At 34.6% G+C, this 21986-nt stretch overlaps 1 protein-coding gene and 2 long non-coding RNA genes across 3 annotated transcripts; 1 reads left to right on the forward strand and 2 right to left on the reverse strand.

Moving 5' to 3' along the window:
* Positions 1-6039: 6039 nt before the first annotated feature.
* Positions 6040-6591, reverse strand: LOC112497751 (uncharacterized). Its single transcript, XR_003064734.2, has 2 exons — positions 6488-6591; positions 6040-6404 (listed from the first exon to the last, which is right to left on the reverse strand). It is a non-coding gene; the product is annotated as an uncharacterized LOC112497751 (long non-coding RNA).
* A 9422-nt stretch (positions 6592-16013) lies between these two features.
* On the reverse strand, positions 16014-19883 carry LOC107176120 (uncharacterized). The gene is made up of 2 exons (XR_008055303.1): positions 17859-19883; positions 16014-16296 (listed from the first exon to the last, which is right to left on the reverse strand). It is a non-coding gene; the product is annotated as an uncharacterized LOC107176120 (long non-coding RNA).
* On the forward strand, positions 16771-17511 carry LOC127902734 (gibberellin-regulated protein 14-like). Its single transcript, XM_052442670.1, has one exon. The coding sequence runs from the start codon at positions 16771-16773 to the stop codon at positions 17386-17388; it is 618 nt and encodes a 205-aa protein (XP_052298630.1). The 3' UTR covers positions 17389-17511.
* Positions 19884-21986: the final 2103 nt, after the last annotated feature.

A 21986-nucleotide genomic window follows, 5' to 3' on the forward strand; every position in this document is an offset into this window, starting at 1 on the left:
CCGACCAAAGAAAAAAAAAGAGAGAGAAGAAAAAAAAGGGATGTCAGGCCGAAGAAGGAAACAAAAAAAATATATAATTAAATATTAAATGAACAGTAGCCAAAACTTTAGTTATAAATAGAGAGGCTCCCTCCTCATTTTATTCATTCCATTTTTTCCTTAAATTTCTCTTCTCTGTTTTGTAAAAGAGAAAGAGTTGTGTGAGAGATTAAGAGTTTTAATAATATTGTGTAATTAGTGAGTGAGAGATTGGGTGTATTGGGGTTTTGGGTAGTGAGCCAAAATATTACAATACTTGTAATCCTTATTTCACTAGTAAAATATTTCCTTTTGTTTTCGCCTGCGGACATAGGCTAAAAGCTGAGCCACGTAATTTTTGGTATTCTCTTTTGTGCTTGTTCTTTATTTCTTCCAATTTTATTTTAGTTGTGGTCCTACTTCAGCCACCAATTTCCTAATAGTGATATCAGAGCTATTGGTTGTATTTTTTGGAGTCAGATATTGTTCACGTAATGGGTACTATTCACGTATACGGCACTGTTCACATATACAATACTATTCACGTATATAATACTATTCACGTATATGGTACTATTCACGTGAAACGGTAGGAGCGATCCAAGAATTTTACGGTGCAAAGCAGGGAATAGTGGTGTGAGTAAAACAACTGTGTGGTTTTTGTACATGTCTAGGAAAGTTCTGTCACAAAGGTGATAAGAGCTTAAGAAGTCTGGGTTTTAAATGGGACAATTGTGACCCCTCCAGTCTTTCCTAAGAACTTTCCTGGTGTGCATTCTCACACATACTCACAACTATTCAAGGTGGTACACTAGCTTGTGTACGGTATTTATCAATAAAATGGCGTCAAAGTATGAAATTAAGAAGTTTAACAGAAATAATTTTTCGTTGTGGGAAATGAAGATAAAAGCTGTATTGAGGAAAAATAATTGCTTGGCAGCAATTGGAGAAAGTCCCATGGAGATAACTGATGACAAGTGGAGCGAAGTAGATGGCAACGCCATTTCTGATCTACACTTGGCACTTGTAGACGGAGTATTATCCAGTATGGTAGAGAAAAATACAGTGAAAGAAATATAGGATACTCTCACAAAATTGTACGAGGCCAAGTCACTACACAACAAAATCTTCTTGAAGAGGAAACTCTATACTCTTCGAATGGCGGAATTTACAATAGTGACCAATCACATCAACACCTTGAAGATTCTATTTTCACAACTCACAACGTGTGGTCATAATGTAGAGAAGAATGAACGTGCAGAGCTTCTATTTCAAAATCTACCAGATTCGTATGATCAACTCATCATCAACCTGACGAACAATAATCCAGCGGACAGTCTAGTTTTCGACGATGTTACAGCCTCCGTATTAAATGAGGAGAGCAGGTGGAAAAATAAGAAAAACAGACAAGTGAGTTCGCAAGAAGTGGAGGCGCTATCGGTGACGAGAGGGAGATCAACGGAACGTGGCCCTAGTGGAAGTCAAAATCATGGTAGATCAAAATCCAGAAGTAAAAAGAATGTTAAATGCTACAACTGTGGCAAGAAATGGCACGTCAAGAAAGAGTGTTTGAGTAATCAGAAGAGAAGAGAGGGCAAAGAACCTGAGTCATCAAATGCTCAGGGGTGTGTAGCAAGTACCTCAGATGATGGCAAAATACTCTACAGCGAGGCAACAACTGTTTCAGAAGGCAGAAAACGATTGTCTGATGTCTGGCTTATAGACTCAAGAGCTACCTGGCACATGACCTCTAGGAGAGAATGGTTCCACACATATTAACCTATCTCAGGAGGATCTGTATATATGGGTAATGATCATGCCTTGGAGATCGCTGGTATTGGTACTATCAAAATAAAAATGTTTGATGGTACAATTCGCACAATTGGAGAGGTACGACATATCAACGGCCTGAAAAAAAATCTATTGTCTTCGGGACAAATGGATAGTCATAGGTATAAAACTCATGTGGAGAATGGAATTATGAAGATTGTTAAAGGAGCGCTTGTATTGGTGAAGGCAGAAAAGATCGGTGCTAATCTATTCATGCTTAAAGGAGAAACACTACAGGAGGCTGATGCGTGTGTCACGTCAAATAGAGAAGAATCAACGATGATGTGGCATCTCAAACTTGGCCACATGTCAGAACAAGGTTTGAAAATTCTCTCTGAGTGAAAATTACTTCTAGGGCTCAAATCGGTAAGTTTACCATTTTACGAGCATTGTATTACAAGTAAGCAGTATAGATTAAAATTCAGTAGATCTATTGCTAGAAGTAAATGCATTCTAGACTTGATTCATTCTGATGTTTAGGAATCACCAAATATATCCATGGGAGGTGCAAAGTAAATAGTGACTTTCATTGATAATTATTCCAGAATATGTTGGGTGTATCCAATTAAGAAAAAGTCAGATGTATTTTCAGTGTTTAAAGAATACAAAGCGCGGGTGGAACTTGAATCTGGTAAAAAGATCAAGTGCTTAAGGACGGATAATGGTGGAGAGTATACAGACGGGGAGTTTCTTGCTTTCTGTAAGCAAGAAGGTATTTAGAGGCAGTTCACGGTGGCATACACTCCTCAACAAAATGGAGTGGCAGAGCGAATGAACAAAACTCTTATAGAAAGAATAAGAGTTATGTTGAGGACTGCTGGTCTACCCAATTTATCTGGGCAGAAGCAGCCAAACTATCTATTATATAGTAAATTGATCGCCATCTACAGCTATTAGGCTGAAGACAGCGATGGAGATGTGGACTAGAAAGCCAGCTGATTATTCATACCTACATGCATTTGGATGTCCTATGTACTTGATATACAATTCCCAAGAAATAACAAAGTTGGATGCAAAATCTAGAAGATGTATCTTTTTAGGGTATACTGATGGAGTAAAAGGGTATCGTTTGTGGGACCCCACTGCCCACAAGATCGTTATCAGTAGAGATGTTATCTTTATAGAAGATCAACTGCAAAGGAGAGATGAGGATAATGGCACTACAAAAGAAAAGTCAGAGACTGTGCCAGTATATGTGGAAAATAATCTAGAAGATTCAGATTCTTCTGAAGCAGCACCAGAGCACGAGGAACAAGAACCAATCGAGACCGAGACTCTAGAATTTCGTCGGTCAACTCGTGAGAGACGACCACCGGCGTGGCACTCGGAGTATGTCACAGAGATCAATGTTGCGTACTGTCTTCTAACAGAGGATGGAGAGACATCAACTTTCCATGAAGCTTTAGAAAGCTCAGATGTTACTTTGTGGATGACAGCAATATAGGAAGAAATTGAAGCTCTACACAAGAATAAGACATGAGAACTTGTACCACTACCACGTGGAAGAAAAGCCATTGGAAACAAATGGGTCTACAAGATCAAACGTGATGGCAATGACCAAGTGGAGCGGTATCGTGCGAGATTGGTGGTGAAAGGATATGCTTAGAAAGAAGATATTGACTTTAACAAGATATTTTCTCTGGTAGTTCGACTCACAACAGTCAGAGTAGTCTTGGCAATGTGTGCTACATTTGACTTACATCTAGAGCAGTTAGATGTGAAAACTACATTTTTCTTGGAGAACTTGAAGAATAAATATATATGCTCCAACCAGAAGGTTTTGCAGAAACAGGAAATGAAAACTTGGTTTGCAAGTTGAACAAATCTCTATACGGTCTCAAACAAGTGCCGAGGTATTGGTATAAGAGATTTTTTTCCTTTATTATGAGCCTTGGATACAACAGACTCAGTTCAGACCATTGTGCATATTACAAGAGGTTTGAAGATAATGATTTCATCATTTTGCTGTTGTATGTGGATGACATGTTGGTAGCAGGCCCAACAAAGATCGAGTCCAAGAATTGAAGGCATAGTTGGCTAGGAAGATTGAAATGAAGGACTTGGGACCAGCAAACAAGATTCTAGGGATGCAAATTCACCGAGACAGAAATAACAGGAAGATTTGGCTTTCTCAGAAGAACTACTTGAAGAAAATCTTGCGACGCTTCAACATGCAAGATTGTAAGTCAATTTCTACCCCACTTTCTGTTAATTTCAAATTATCCTCAAGAATGTGTCCTAACAATGAAGCAGAGAGGAAGGAGATGTCTGGAGTATCGTATACATCAGCAGTGGGAAGTTTGATGTTCGCTATGATATGTACAAGACCGAACATTGCACAAGTAGTGGGAGCAATCAGTCGATACATGACGAATCCTAATGGAGAGTATTGGATAGTTGTGAAGAGGATCCTGAGATACATTAGAGGAACCTCAGATGTTGCATTATGTTATGGAGGATCAGAGTTTACTGTCAGGGGCTATGTGGACTCAGATTTTGCAAGAAATCTTGATAAAAAAAATCCACTACTGGTTATGTGTTTACACTTGCGGGAGCAGCTGTAAGCTGGGTTTCGAAACTGCAGACCGTTGTGGCTTTATCTACAACAGAAGCAGAATACATGGCATGGCAGCTACACAAGCTTGCAAGGAAGCTATTTGGATACAAAGGTTATTGGAGGAGCTTGAGCACAAAAAACAGAAAATTCCTGTGTTTTATGACAGTCAAAGTGCCTTGCACATTGCAAGGAATCCAGCATTTCATTCCAAGACAAAGCACATAGGAGTTCAGTATCACTTCGTTCGAGAAGTAGTGGAAGACGGAAATGTGGATTTACAGAAAATCCATACGAATGAGAACCTAGCAGATGTTTTGACCAAGCCAATCAATATTGACAAGTTTGTTTGGAGTAGATCCTCTTGTGGCCTAGTAGCAACGTAGGCAATATGATTATGGCGAAGCAGAAAGGATGGTGTGGAGATTGATTGATTCTCAATCAAATCTCTAAGTGGGAGAATGTGGAAAATAGCACCACCTTTTCTAGAAGGTGATGCCCACCATTTTGAAGAAGAATGCGGTTGTTGCTGCATTCTTTGAATCAAAGAAAACAAGAAAAAGGATTTGGTGCCGACCAAAGAAAAAAAAAAGAGAGAGAAGAAAAAAAAGGGATGCCGGGCCGAAGAAGGGAAAGAAAAAAAAATTAAATATTAAATGAACAATAGCCAAAACTTTAGATATAAATAGAGAGGCTCCCTCCTCATTTTATTCATTCTATTTTTTCCTTAAGTTTCTCTTCTCTGTTTCGTAAAAGAGAAAGAGTTGTGTGAGAGATTAAGAGTTTTAATACTCTTGTGTAATTAGTGAGTGAGAGATTGGGTGTATTGGGGTTTTGGGTAGTGAGCCAAAATATTACAATACTTGTAATCCTTATTTCACTAGTAAAATATTTCCTTCTGTTTTCGCCCGTGGATGTAAAGCCGAACCACGTAATTTCTAGTATTCTCTTTTGTGCTTGTTCTTTATTTCTTCCAATTTTATTTAGCTGCGGTCCTGCTTCACCCACCAATTTCCTAACATGGCATTTATAAAGATAAATGAAAAAATCCAGAAGAATTTTTGCGCCTTGCAATTATGATACAAAATTATAAAGACTTTCCTGAAGGCCAGTGGATGAAAAAGAAATTGATAATTTCATTGTAAACCCATCTGTAATATATTCAGCAGTTTGTAATTTAATGTTAGCAAGGTTGATCAGAGTTAGACCCCTTATGTTGTCACCATTTAGTATTATATAAAAGGGTGTGAGAAAAGGAAAAAAAAAGTGAATGAAAAAGAAGAAGAAGAAGAAGAAGAAGAAGAAAATTTATAGGAGAAATTAATATAAGGGTTATTTTTGGATTTTTTAAAGATTTATAGAGTAATTTTTTTAAAAACAATTTACATTGCATGTCTGTTGAGAAATAGGTATGGAGAGTAAAATTTTGGGATCAAATAGATAGCTCTTTTTATTAAAATTTCAAAAAATTGATTTCAAACAATTCAATGGTGGATAAATAACCATCATTTAACAATATCGCCTATTTCAAAAGGCTGAAGCTGTAAATTTATATTGTATATTCAATAAATTAAGACCCATAGATCACTTGCTAACTCCAAGAATGAGCAAATCAATATGCCAAATTTTTTTCAGAAAATTATCCGATAAGAGTGAGCAAAATTCAGTTGCCACACAATAATTTTTTATTTATTTATTTCCTCTTGTTGGGAAACATGGTACACATAAATAGACAAAGAAAATGTCTTGTGTATCTCAAGAGATCATATCAATTGAACGAAAACGAACTAACACTTGCACGATCGATAGGTAAAACAGTACCCATATTTTTATTCAGTTAAACACAGCAGAAAAGAATAACATTTTAATTAACCAGTGCGGTCGGCATTTCTCCCATATTGAAGAACAACAAGAAAATCAAGATCCTTATTTGCAATGCCATCATCTGAAATGCCGAGAAGTGGAAATAGTGCAACGACCCCTTCCGACCAACTGTTATCTCCTGAAAATTTATAATAGAAAACTTAGTCGTAAGTACACATTTCAAAATAAGAACCGTAATTCAACTGAAAATGCCCTAAAAACCTGCGCAAGTAGTTTCCATATTCTTCAAATCACAAAGATCTCTGCTTCGGGAATCAAAACTCAAGAAGTAATCAAGTTGCTTCTGCGAGTTTTCGCTAATTTCGGGTTTGGTGAAATACACATATATGGTCTCTATATATATAGACTGAAGTAGCAGACAATAGTGCCAAGGTCGGTGATTGGGGCGTATTTAATTATTTACAAGACGAACTAACAGCATTACATAATACCATCTTTTCTTTGAAAATACTGTGTTGTTTTCTGAAACATTTTTTAATGGCTCAGAAGCATCTCATGGCAGATAATTGAAGATATGTAATCGTTGCTGGACTCAACAAACATATTCCTTTAATTTGCTGGCAATATGTATAGTCTATCAGCAATAATTCATAATATGTAAATATATAAATTCAAGCAGAGACCAGATCAACGGCTGATGCTTAGATTAGTAGAAAACACGAAGGAGCTAGCTAAGATCATGGACAGCTAACACAAATCGTTCAAGGTCAGCATCAAAATTAAGGTTACAGTTAGAATTAAGGTTCATTCAGAATTGATACCTTTTAATATTAATTAATACGGAAATACAATCTCTTTCGATATCACTTCACGTGATTCTCGTAATCCGAAGTCAAATATCATAATATATTTGATGTTATCAAATTTCTAATTAATGACATTGTCACTGTTGGCGTCTTGAATTTATATATTTATTATATATATTGTGTTGTACATATATTTTACTAAATTGGACTCAATGACATAAACGAATGGGCAGCGGTGAAACCACCTTCACCGCTGCTAGAAAGCAGCCAAAAACGGCCACACGAAGCTGAGGTTTCTAGCGCAAAAGGTCACCACAATTGGCGCGAACTGCTGGATTTCTAACCTGGTACCACCAGGATTTTGCTCCTCACGGTAGTGGCCGGCGAGCCTCAAACTCCTGGTTCTCGATCTTGCAATATGTATTTCAGCCTCATGCCCGTAGGTCTCAATTTTATAATACAGACCACAGCCTCATGCTCATAGGGCTTATTCTTAGTAATACATATCTCGATCTCATGTGCCCATATTTTTATCTTTTTTCAATCAAAACATCAATAAAACTACTTAATACGCCCAAATTTTTGAAGAAACAAAAACAAAATCAGGGCATATATACTTACAATCATGGTCAAGTCAAGATGTAAATAGACTCTTTAACACAATTTTATTTATGATTAGTTTTTATTTAATTTAACACAAATGTTCAATATTGGGAACGTGCACCCAAAAACAACTTGCGATCGACCTGAGAACGTGATGGCAAGAAAAGAAGAATAACGAAGAAGTGGAATAGGTTTAAGACGTGACGTCAACTTTTTTAGTTAATTTTTAAAATCAGGAAAAGAATGCTATTTTTACTGTACTTTTATTTTATTTTTTGAAAAATTAAAAGGGTTACACGGTTCTAGTGAAAATCTTTCAAAATATTGATTTTCTTCTCGTTCAATTAAGGAACTGTTTGATTTTTTGAAAATAAAAATAAAACATGTCATTTAGATATTTTCATTCAGATTTACACAGACTTTAACTAAATTCATATCTATTTAAATTTCAGACAAAAAAAATAAATGCAATCCAAGTATTGTTTAAGTTACTAGAAATTATTTTTTAATGGTTTAAGGCCGAGAATTACATGTTAAATAATGGGTCTGTGATAATAGGTGTTCATAGTAATTATGCTATATTAGCTCATCATAAATTGTCTTTAATAGTAATTCTGAAAATCTTTGTAATAAATTATTTTGTGAAGGGTGGTGCTGTTTGAACTCACAAAAAAGTCTTAACAATGATAATTTCACAATAATTTTAATTATCAAATTATCCACTATGACAATTACCATTAAGGACCAAAAAAAAAAAAAAAAAAAAGAAGCCTTTAGTTGCTAGGTAGTGAATGAAAATTCTGCATAAACTAATAACAATTTTCTGCGTCTTGTGAGGATACACAATCAAATACCAAAATCAAACAATAGAAATGAAAAATGACAATCTTTAATGCTTTAAGAAAAATAGTTTCCTTGCTACGTGTAACTAACAATTATTTAAGCTGATTTGAACTCTATAGCATTTATGGAGATGAATGAAAAAGCAAAGAATTTTTTACGCCTTGCAATTATGATACAAAATTATAAACACTTTCATGAAGGCCGGTCGACGAAAAAGAAATCCATAATTTTATTGTAAACTCATCAGTAATATATTCAGTAATTTTTTGGCTCAAAAATTTTAATTTATTGACAATCATGAAGTCTTTAATGTTTAGCAAGGTTGATCAAAGTTAGACCCCTTATGCTGTTTTCATTTTAAAATAGTGCAAGGACCCCTCCGACCCGCTGTTATCTCCTGAAAATCTATGATAAAAAACTTGATCGTAAATACACATTTTAAAATAGGAATTATAGGTTAAATGATATTCAACTGAAAATGGCCTAAAAACCTGCGCAATTAGTTTCCATATTCTTCAAATCACAAAGGTCTCTGCTTCCGGAATCGAAAATCAAGAAGTAATGAAGTTGCTTCTGCGAGTTTTAGCTAGTTTGGGGCTTGGTGAAATGCACATGTATGGTCTATAAATATACATAGAATGAAGTAGCCGACAGTGGTGGGGGGAGGGGGGGGTGGGGGGGGGGGGGGGGGGGCTTGTGCGTATTTAATTAATTATAGACAAACTAATAGCAATTGGTGCGTATTTAATTAATCATAGACAAACTAATAGCAATAGATAATACATCTTTCCTTTCAAAATATTATGTTGTTTTCTGAAGCATTTTTTAATGGCTCACAAGCATCTCATGGCAGATAATTGAAGATATATAGTCTGTGCTCGACTCCACGTATATATTCCTGTAATTTGCTGGCAATATATATAGTTTATCAGCAATAATTAATAATATGTAAATATATAAATGCAAGGAGATGACAGATCAACGGCTGATGCTTAGATTAATAGAAAACACGAGGGAGCTTGCTAAGATCAGGGACAGCTAACACAAATCGTTCGAGGCCAGCATCGAAATTAAGGTTACAAATAGAATTAAGGAGCTACTTAATTGGTTCATTCAGAATCGATATCTTTTTATATTAATTAATAAGGAAATACAATCACATTCGATATCATTTCACGTGATTCTCGTAATCCAAAGTCAAATATCATAATATATTTTATGTTATCCAATTTCTAATTTACGACATTGTCATTGTTAGCGATTTGAATTTATATATTTATTGATTTATATATTTATTTTATATATTATCTCATACCTATAATTTTATCAAATTGAACCCAATGACATAAACGAATGGGCTCTCGAGCCCAAAGACCCAAATCCAGTATCATTTTTTAATCTAAATAGGATAACATAATACAAGTCTTTGTCAAACTCGAATCCTACAAGATAAGAAATAAGATTTCCTAACTCAATTACACTTATGATTATTTCTCATATGTAAAGATGTTACCACTCAATGGTGCGATAAAAAGGTATATAGTGAGAAATTTGTATATTGGAGGAAGGAGTACAATATTCTCTAAGCCTTTTCTCTTACACTATTTTCTCTTTGTTATTATTCATTTATTATTGTGCTACTCTCGATCATTGACTTAAGCATCAGAGGGTCTATGCCGATAACACCCTTGGTGACTCCTAATGGGCTATTGTTTTACAAGACTCAGATCATCGATCTCTTCACTCTTAACAATGGCAATACCAAGACGTCAGGCTCTCTCATAGCCAGTTCTCTAAGTAACATAACTCTTTTTTAACTCTCATCGTTGCTTCATATTTTGGTATCACCATTTGGCGCCGTCTATGGGGAACAACCAGAAAGCCAACAAAACTCAACAACTATAGTCGGAAGAACAACAAAACCATGAAAACAAAACAACTTATTGATCGAGGCAAAACAACGGAAATGAGTTGGGTATAAATCCACATATCCAATACATCACTCAAGTGGCCACATTGCCACAGGAATTAGAGGTCATCAACCTAAGCCCCACGAGTCGGTAAGCATGACGCTAGCTTAACCGCTGCCAAAAACGGCCACACGAAGCTAGGGTTCCTCACACAAATTGCCATACAATTGACGTGATTTATTATGCATCTCAAAGGAAGATTTTCCAATGCAAGAAGGACAAATAAGGCGTTTGATCTCCAAGATACAATGAAATTGTTCCGAAGTTGCACTCTAAATACAGCAATTTAGAACAACAAAAGAAATTAGTGAAGAAATATGAGAAAGAAATAGAGAGCGTTAATTAAAACAATAGGATTGTTCTCTTCTTTTATCATTGTTGTTATTGTTCTCTTTTTTTACCATTGTTGTTGTCATGACCCAACCCAGACCTGGTAAGATATTGTCCGCTTTGGGCCTTAATAAGGCCTGCACGATTTTGTTTTTAGGAGCCCACACACTACAAAACATGTCTTGCCAATTAAGGTGTGGATTACCCCTTATAAACTCAGCATCTCTCCCGTGCTTTGCCGATGTAGGATTTGCGTAGTGTTACATACACCCCCCTTTATGACTCAGCGTCCTCGCTAAGGTTTGCCCCACTATCACTCAAGATGACACGCGAAATCGCTCTGATACTATAATATCATGACCCAACCCAGACCTGGCAAGATATTGTCTGCTTTGGGCCTTAACAAGACCAACACGATTTTTTTTATGTGATCCACACCTTAATTGGCAAGACGCATTTTGGGATTTATGGGGCGCCCATGCACCCCAAAATGCATCTTGCCAATTAAGGTGTGGATCACCTTTTATAAACCAAGCATCTCTCTTGTGTTTTGCTGATGTGGGATTTGCCTAAGGTGTTACATATACCCCCCTTGGGGACATAGCATCCTCGCTAAGGTTTGCCCCACCATCGCTTAAGAGGACAAACGGAGCCACTCTGATACTATCTGTCATGACCTAACCCAGATCTGGCAAGATATTATCCGCTTTGGGCTTTAACAAAGTCCGCACGGTTTTTTTTTTCTATGGTACCTATACACCACAAAACGCGTCTTACCAATTAAGGTGTGCATCATCCCTTATAAACCCAGCATCTCTCCCATGCTTTGCCGATGTGTGATTTGCCTAGAGTGTTACAATTGTTGTAGTAGTATCATTAAAATAAAGGCTTTGTATGTCTCTCTTATATAGAGAAACTCTTTACAATCATTTTTCTTAATTCAGTTTGAATTAGTCACTTATTTTTCTTATTTAATTTGAATTAATTATTTATGAGTCTCATAAATTAATCTAACTTAAATAATTCAAATCACATATTTGACATATTCAATTCTTATTTGTAAGTAAATCAAACACATGATTAATTTCAAATCAACACAAAAATAATTGCTCTCAGTTCCCACCAATGTAGAGCATTATATTTTAATATATCCATATAATTTCAGCACCCATATTACTGCAATTTGAAACTTTAGCACCAACTCTTGGAGAAATGTGGAAATCTTATTTCCAAAGGGATATTATTTCAAGGGCAGGAGCACCAATAATCTCTACCTAAATGGATTTTGTTATCGGGTGGCATCGTGATGAATTTCTTGTAATGGAATTATTCTATCATTTAGCACGAGAGATGATGTGTTTCAAGAAATAAAAGGACTACATGTTTCTAAAACAAAAAATTTAGAGATGCCATATTGAACAATAAGAATATACAATGATCGCCTCTCTACTACGTGCAGTAGAGTTGGGACATTCTTTTAAATTATGGATAATGAAAGGGGGTTTTGGACCAAATACTTGACTTTGAATTTAAATTCAATGCTGGACTGATCTTTTTGTTAACTTTAGAAATATACAATTGGCAGTTATCAAATAAGAATATAAATTAATTAAATCTTATCCGTAGTAGACAGCTATACACGCACGTCGCATGTCAGAAGATTATGAAGTGTTAAGTATAGGTCAGTTTAGCACTAAATCCAAATCTCTTGACTTTTAGTCCTTTTATAAAAAGCCATAAATCACTTGAATTTTGGAGAAATAGTAAACCCTTTCTTTTTAAGAATCAATTGAATTTCTATTGGTCTTATATGATTTTAAGCATGAGAAAATAAGGGATCTTGGAATTACTAGTTTATGTTTTTCAATTTATATGTCAAAAGAAAGTCAAACTATAGTCAAAGAAAAATATTGAGAATCAAATCCATACCCTTGAAGTTTGTTACGGCATGGGAGCTGACACTATAATATACTCTTCAAGTGAATGGACACTACTACAAAATAGGTCTATAATGACGGTTTTAAACCACATAAGATGACTGTTTTAAAACTATCATCTTAGGTTACGACATTAAAAGGGGTATACTTTTTATGACGGTTCATAAACCGTCATAAAAAGTATGCTTATAATAAAAAGTATGTTTATAATTTTTAACTGTCATTATTTGCCAATCTCCATTGTTTTCAATGACGGTTTTGGTATAAAACCATCATTAGAAAATGACATTTAATGACGGTTATTTAGAAAAATGGTCATTAAATGTACATTTATATTATTTACCTCATGTACATAACTTTTATTGACGGTTGTTATAACAAACCCATCATTAAAAGTTCAAATTTAATGACAGTTATTTAAATAATGGCCATTAAATGTGTCACTTTAATGACAGTTTATTATAAAAACTGTCATTAAATATTGAAACAACATTTAATGATGATTTTGAAAAAAAACCGTCATCTTTGTTGCAGAACACTACATTTAATGACAATTCTTTTTAAAAAAAAGTCATCTTTGTTGTTGATCATTAACAAAAATAAATATGGCAATTTTTAAACCATTTCAAGCCCTCATTTTAATTCTTATTTCCTATTAAATTCTTTACAATTATTTTTTACCAAAAGTTTCGTATACAAAAAGATAGCTCCATGAAAAAGATTTAACAATAATTAAACTTTAACAATATATACCAGTTAGTTACATCAAAATTCTCATAACTCTTTAATATCTACTAATGAATCTACTAGCAAGCAACAAGATTGGCACACAACTAATTTCTCATCAAGTCTACAATTGCAAACGAATCTCACCACCATCAGCAATCCACATCACTCTTACAAAGAATAAAGAGAAATTATGATAAATTCATATACTATAAGTCATAAAAATTAAATCATTTTAGTGACTTAAAGCAGACTAGAATGTGGCCTATGGAGCAAAAGCAGCGAGAGACTGAAACTGAAACTTACAGCTAAGGCCAATAGTCCAAGAAATGAGATAGTACACGATGCCAACTACAACAGAAACAAAGCTGCAGAAAAGCGAAAACTTCTCTTTTAATTTTGATGGGGATAGAATTTTTTTAATTAGGCAAGTTTAGGAAGAAATATGAGTGTAACAAAAGATTGCATCCACAAGATGTAGTAAAAACTTACTATGGATGTGGGAAATAATTATAGACCTACTTGTTATGTATGTTGAAGATGACATTTAAGTATCTATGTACAAAAAATAAAAATGGCCTAGAGATTATTTAAACTGATATAAGAACATTAAAAGAAGATAAAACTATGCTTTATGCATACACAATTTATACGTAAGGTGTCAAGTGATAGCAACTAAAAGTGTAAGCGCATGTTGCATATCTAGTTATCTACGAATTAATTTAGAAAATAATCTCCTAATGGCAAAATTCAATTAAGAAATCCGAAATTCCACCATGATTATTAGAGTTTAATAGCTTACCACTTGAAGAAAAAGAATCCAGTGACTTGTGCATGAGATTATCACTGAAGCTCTTTGATGGCACCTTTGCATATCTGCGTCCTATCAAAATTAGGATGGTCCAGGTGAGGAGGGAAAAAAAATAAAAGGTCAAATCAATTATAACGATAGATCCTTTAGTTACTATGCCAAGTCTAGTATCTATAAATTAATCAATGAATTTGATGGGTTAGGGATATAAGAGAAGTTGAGGAAGAAGCATTTTAAACATAATTAATCAAATCGGCAAACAAATAAAAGAAGAAGGAAAAGAAAGTGGTTGCCAAATTCCAATAGTTGTAAAATTAATTAACAAGCAATAGAGAGACAATATTTAACAGAAATAAATATATTTTGCTTCAAAGTAAAAATATTCATAAGTTGTGAACAAATAAACTCAATTATTATTGGAAAATTAGAGAACAATAAAGTTGTAGCTTATTTCATTATAACTAAGGTAGAGTACATTTAACTATAGATATAAATAAAGAAAGGGTGGTAATGAATTCATTCTCTTATATATATGAATGAGAGAGAGTGTGAGAGCAAATTATAGCATTCAAGTTTTCAATATAACATCTAGTTTCAAGATAGTGTGTATATTTCTCATTATATAAAAAACCTCACAAGCTAGTGATTTTCCAACTAAAAAAACAGAAAATTCACAATAAAATTTAACATCTAATACAACATAGTACATTGTTTCAAAAAAGGCTTGCAATTATGTCTTTTGGCTACCAAGTCTAAGTGTAAGAGTAAAGCATTTGACTCTTGACAATTACACACTTTATGCATAGCACAATTAGTGTTAACCCATTCCAAGTTACTCTACTAAAAAAAATGAGGCATTTACAAGAAAGAGTGATATCCATGGTATTGATGGATCAAACACAGATCAGTTGCAAGGGCTGCTAATCCAGGATATTCACATTTGAAACTTCTACCAAGTATTTCCCAATCACAAGTATTATTGGAAGGTGTAGCGCCTAAACTAAAGTGATTAGTAGCTAGAAGAAATAAATAGTACATAATAAATATAGAGTTCAAGGTAATTAAGAGATGCTACCTCTTAAAGCTCTGCATATTCTCAATATTTTTAAGGCAATCTTTAATTCATATAATTCCACACATCTTTGAATTCACAAACCTTGTCTTTACAAACAAAGGCCTTATATCATTAATCTTAATACCATTTTACCAAAAATATCACTATATTCATAAATAAAAATCACAAGTTAATGCTTTAACCTTGTGTTGGGTTGTGTTGGTTTGCACATGGTAGAAAAATCTAAGATGAAGTGTCACTACTAGAAAAAAAGTCCTTTATGACGTTTATTACCCATCATCCACCCTTTGGCATGACAGTTGAGCGACCGTCATTGATTCCGATGTCAAAAAAAATCCTTGACTGTTTTTATGTGTCATGTTTAGCATGACATTATCTATCACGATTTTATCATTGGTATCTTGATGAGAAATTCACCCATGACTAATATCTATCATTCGTGACTTTTGTCTATCACATAAACATGACATATTTAATTGGAATAATAAAATTATTTTTATTAAATCTAGAAGGAATAACTGAAATTTTAAATAAATATTAAAATATTTAAAGTGATAAATATTTAATTTGGCGCAATTATTTTTAATTTTTCAAAATATTTTGGCGGGAATTATTAAAAATTGTTTTAAAATCATTTTGGCTCATTTCAATAATATATCAGTTAATTCTAAAAAATAAATAAAAAATAAAAAATCCAAAAATAATTCTATAATTGACATCCAAATCAACATCTATAATTTAATCATTACAGCCAAACAATTCAAGTAAACAAACATTTGTACAATTTGGTATACAATCTTTCCCATAAAAAATAAACACCAAACCCAGTTTCAGAAAATATTCCCACTTTTAAATGAATCTTAATGTCTTCAACATCGACCAAGCAAACTCCAACAAACTGCCGATCGTATTGGCATGCTTATGTTTAAGTTCCAGTTGCTGCAAGATGAACTGAAGCAATTTTGATCCCTGCGAAGCAATCTTTGAGTACAAGCACTACACTATTGGAAATTTTGGGAACAAAAATGCATACTAGAGAATACACATGAACTCAAAACAATGTTATTGCAAGGACTAACATTGCAAAGAAAATTCATCATCCAAAATCAGCCAAATTAACCAATTTATTATTTACCAAAGAGAAGTCAATCAATTTGATTTGTCAGTGATAAATTCATCATTCAAAATCAGCCAAATTAACCTCCAACTTCGATTTTAAAGAACCCAAATTTTAGTTAGGTCAAAGCCCAAGGCATTGAGAGATCAATTTCCATTTTTAACTATGCATAATAAATGGAAAAGCCAATAAATCAAGGAATAATAAGGAGCAACGAATTTAATTTTCAAAATCAAACAAGGTATTTTCGTCTTGGGCACCAAGCAGGGAGTAGCTAGCTCCTCAAACTTTCTTCTTAGTTTCTTTCGGCTGGGTTCTGTCTTCCAATGGCTTTCAGAGCTGCTCTGCTTCTGTTGGCCAATTTGCTTTTAGTCTCTACTAAGTGTTTATCTAACAATGAGGAGGAATATCTGCTGGAAAAGGATGCTACTTACCCCAAAACCCCAGTACCTGCACCAGCTCCTCCTAAGGCTCCAGTTAAGCCAATCACTCCACCACCAGTAGTGAAGCCACCCACCACGTATCCACCACCAGTGAAGCCACCCACAACCACTCCCCCAGTAGTGAAGCTGCCAACAGTTGCACCAGCACCACCAGTGAAGCCACCAACAGTTATGCCAACCCCACCACTCAAGCCACCCCCCACTTATCCACCACCAGTGAAGCCACCCACAACCACTCCCCCACCAGTGAGCCCACCCAAAACAGCTCCGGCCCCCCAAGTTCCCTCACCAGCATCTTCACCAATGCCTATTGTGAGGTCAAACAAAGATTGCATCCCACTATGTGCAGCAAGATGCAAGGCACATTCAAGGCCAAACATTTTTGGAAGAGCTTGCACTACATGCTGTGTTAGGTGCAAATGTGTTCCACCGGGAACTTATGGCAACAGAGAGAAGTGTGGCAAGTGCTACACTGGGGGCAATAAACCCAAGTGCCCCTAAGTTATAAGTATTAGCATCTGTTGAAATTTTATGTTAGCTTGAGTTGACCTGCAATAAGTGTTAAAGAGTAAATGTTTTTCTAGTGACTTTCTGTGTCACTGTAAGATTGTGCATGTAGTGTGTTAAGCCATGGCTGATCTACTTCTGTTAGTTTCTTGCTAAAATTTCCCTTGTTAATCCTGGACATTCATATATACAGTAGTGTATTTTCAGTTTCAAAAAAGAAGAAGAAGTTATTTTCGTCTTTACCTTCTTCACCAGAGCAACGATGAGCGGTGGATTTCTTCAAAACTAAAATGATTTTGGGAAATTGAATAGCCAAGTTTCAACATTACCTTCTAGAAAACTTCCAAATAATTCGGGAGTTTCTTGTCATTGTGATTAATTAGAGAACTTTTCCCTTTTTCTATGCAAAAAGCAAGATAGAATCAACAATAAAAGAACACAAATGCAAAATAAAGATTTGTTACCGGGGCCAATAAAGAGTATGCAAGAGGGCACAACCCATTAACACCAATGTAACTTGGAGGTGAAGAAGGAAATGGAGTAAATTGACCACCCACTTCAAGCTCCCCAGTCACCCTTCCCACGGTTGCACCAGACCTCTCTCCACCACCACCTCAGTTTACTCCTCACAACAACCCCTTCAAAATCCGACCGCCACCACTGCCCAGAAGTCGCTGGAGTTGCCGCGACCAGCCATCCAGTTTGTGCGGGTCATGGATCTCAATTCGCGGCATCCCGCCACGCGTTGGCTCTACCACCGCTTCCATGGGTCTTCGCATGGCCTGAGTTTTTTCCAATCGAATAATGACAGCTGATTTAAGTGGGAGGTTGAGTGCTATGAGTTGAGTGAGAGGCTGAGGTGATGGCGGCTGTGAATGTTTCGTTTTCTTTGGCTGAGACTGGGTTAGGGCTGTGTTGTTAGTTAGGGCTGCTTATTCGCTATGTGAAAAGAAAACATACGAAACACTTAATTTTTCTGGAGGGAATTGCTTGGGATATATCCCGTCTCCCTCGTAATACCCAAAATATACCCCCATCTATTAAAATATATAACTTTACACTTACATACTTAAAAAAATTAAGGAAAGTATAAAAATAGCCTCAATAAAATACCAACAAAAAATTAACTCAACTCATTCAATTTATTTACTCGACTAGATACTCAACTTACTCAATTGTATTCACTTCTTATTCGACTAAATGCTCAACTTACCAGACTTCATACCCGACTTCATACTCGACTAGATACTCGACTTATTTAATTGCCTTCACTTCTTACTCGACTGAATGTTCAACTTACCAGACTTCATACCCAACTTCGTACTCGATTAGATACTCGACTTATTCAATTGCCTTCACTTCTTACTCGACTGAATGTTCAACTTACCGGACTTCATATCCGACTTCGTACTCGACTAGATACTCGACTTATTCAATTGTCTTAACTTCTTACTCGACTGAATGCTCAACTTACCAGACTTCATACTCGACTTCGTACTCGACTAGATACTCGACTTATTCAATTGCCTTTACTTCTTACTCGACTGAATGTTTAACTTACCAGACTTCATACCCGACTTCATACTCGACTAGATGCTCGACTTATTCAATTGTCTTCACTTCTTACTCGACTGAATGCTTAACTTATTATACTTCGTACCATACTTCGTACTCAACTTATTCAATTGCCTTCACTTCTTACTCGACTGAATGCTTAACTTACTAGACTTCATACCCGACTTCGTACTCGACTTATTCAATTGTTTTCACTTCTTACTCGACTGAATGCTCAACTTACCAGACTTCATACCCGACTTCGTACTCAACTAGATACTCGACTTATACAATTGTTCTCACTTCTTACTTGATTGAATGCTCAACTTACCAAACTTCACTTATTTAAAAATATTAATACTCGACTCAATGTACTTACTCGACCTCTTTAAAAATTACATAAATTTTACTTGACTTGTTAAAAATTTTTACTTGACTTTTACTTAATATTCGACCACTTAATACTCGACTCATTTAATATGCTTACTTGACTTCCTACCAGACCATATACTCGACTTACTGATCTTTAATTCGTACTTAACTAAATTCTCAACTTACCCAACTTCGTACTAGACTTCTTCCTGCACAGAGAGGAAGAAAAGGTGGATTCTTAGTTTTTGAAGGTTATTTTTTACTTTTCCTATCTCCATGAGGTATATGTATGTAATAGGGTATAAATTTGATATTTAAGGGCAAATTGAGGATAATAAATAAAAAAAAAACCCATTTTTTTGAGTATTGAAAGTTTGGATCTTTTAAACTATAACGCTTAAACGACATCGTTTAACCTTTTTTTAATAATTACAAAGTAAAAAAACTTTGTTAATGGCATTTTGGTAAAATAAATCAATTTCAATACGATGCCGTTTGAACCCGTGATTGATGCCTGTCAAGTTCTATAAATGATTTAAAAAATAAAAACAGAACATGACATGTTTCTATCACTAATAAATGACATAAATAAATGAGTCATGAATATGTCATAACAGTTTGACAAAAAGATATTAGTCACGAAAATATCATTCTTTGATGATACTTTCGTGACAGTTCGATATGTATCATAAATTTTCTATCATAAAAATGCGTTTTTTTAGTAGTGTGTATATTTTCCTGAGAAGAAAAAGGAACAAAAACAGAAAAAGGAAATAAAGACTAAGACGTAATTATTCAATAAGCTGAGAAATAATCATATATCATGCATGTTTTATTGAAATTGATGATCATATTATTCATAAAGTGGTAGAGGAATCTAAGATAATGTGTATATATTTTGTTGAAAAGAAATGTCAACAAGAACAGTAAGCACCAAGCAAATTCAAGCATATCATGCACAATGCAGAAATCACGCCATGTGAGAATCAATATAGATATAAAAGATAACAAAAAAAGTTAAAGGAGAACATACAATGCAAGCCAAGACCATTGCAATGGTAAAAGATGAACTTCCTAACACTTCTTGCTGACCAATAGCTACTGCCAGAACCGACATAGTGGCAAAAGGTGACTAAGGCATTCCATCTTAATCAAGCATCCTTTTAGAATCCCGTCTCTTTTAATTTCTTTATACCTGAGTGATAGAAAAAATATACAGAATAATTAAGATATTATTATTTCAAAGAACGACATCTTAATTACATTAGCCTATACTAATTTTCTATGTGATTAACATTTATTATATCATACATCCATAATTCGTTGAATTGGAGGTTAATTAAAATCAAAGGGAGCATTTTGGAGCTCCAAGCCCTAACAAAAAGGTGAATCTAATTTTTTTAATTTAAAAAATCAATTTTTTATGCAGATAAAATATCAAATCAACAAAATTTGCAATATGTAACCAATCAAATAAAGAGAAATGCTAGAAAAAAAATTAGAATGAAAATAGAGATAATTAAACGGACGGACCAGGTCGTGAAGGTCTTGAGGAACTAAGCAAGAGCAAAGGTGAGAAATGCAGAGATCAAAGGGAGGGTTTTAGGGAAGAATAGCGATGACGGTGATGGAGGAGAATCCAAGAACGACATTGGTTTCCCACTCCTCAACGACGCTGCATCTCCTACTATAATTGCCTCAACTACTATTTTAAATTTTTTAAAATTTTCCACTTTCTCTTCAACAAAATTATTAGATGAGACGATCCCCAATAGTTCGATTTATAGTAATAAAACAAGAATGATGCACATAGAGAGAGAGAGAGAGAGAGAGAGAGAGAGAATGATATGACTCATAAATAAAGTTCCTCAAATTCCTCTCCAATAATGTATGTGGAAAGTAGAGGGCTTTCAATGGAGGAGCTGATAATGTATCAATTTGATTACAAATAAATCAAACCGACAAATGGGGCTGACCTAGGCAGCGACCTGAGAATGCATTGGTGCATCAGCGATAGGACTCACCTTGGTGGCTGCTGAGATGGCACATCAATCCCAGGGTTGTGATAAAGTGGCAACAATCAATCTTGGCCAAGAGTATATTTTGCTTCAATGTCGATTTTGGAGAGAGATGAGAGAGCGATGGAAGGAATTTGGGTATTTGAGAGAGATATTGTAAAGTAAAGAAATAAAATGGCCAAGTCTTGAAATCGGCTTCACTTTTTTTGTATATTCCATGACCGTTTATTTTATAAACGGTCATGAAAGACGGTTCCTAAATAACCGTCATTATGTTAGGGTTATATTTTTAGTGGATATACAATGACGGTTAAGTTTGAAAACCGTCATTGTAAGCCTGTATTTTTATGACTATTTTTATAACATACCATCATTAAACTTAATATTATATTTTAACTATATATTTAATGACCGTTTTAGAATAAAACCATCATTGTAATAATTTATTTTTAATGACGGTTTTTATAACAAATTGTCATTAAAAGTAACATTATATTTTAATTTTATATTTAATGACGGTTTTCTTATATAACCGTCATAACTTATGAGTTATTATTTTGAATTTATGTAGTAGTGGGAGGGAGGGATAGCATAAGATAGTCGGTGAGAAATTAAATTTTGTACAGAGAATGGCAAAATTGGGGAGTA

The sequence above is a fragment of the Citrus sinensis genome, chromosome 5 (assembly GCF_022201045.2).
Source record: "Citrus sinensis cultivar Valencia sweet orange chromosome 5, DVS_A1.0, whole genome shotgun sequence".
Classification (NCBI taxonomy): Eukaryota; Viridiplantae; Streptophyta; class Magnoliopsida; order Sapindales; family Rutaceae; genus Citrus; species Citrus sinensis.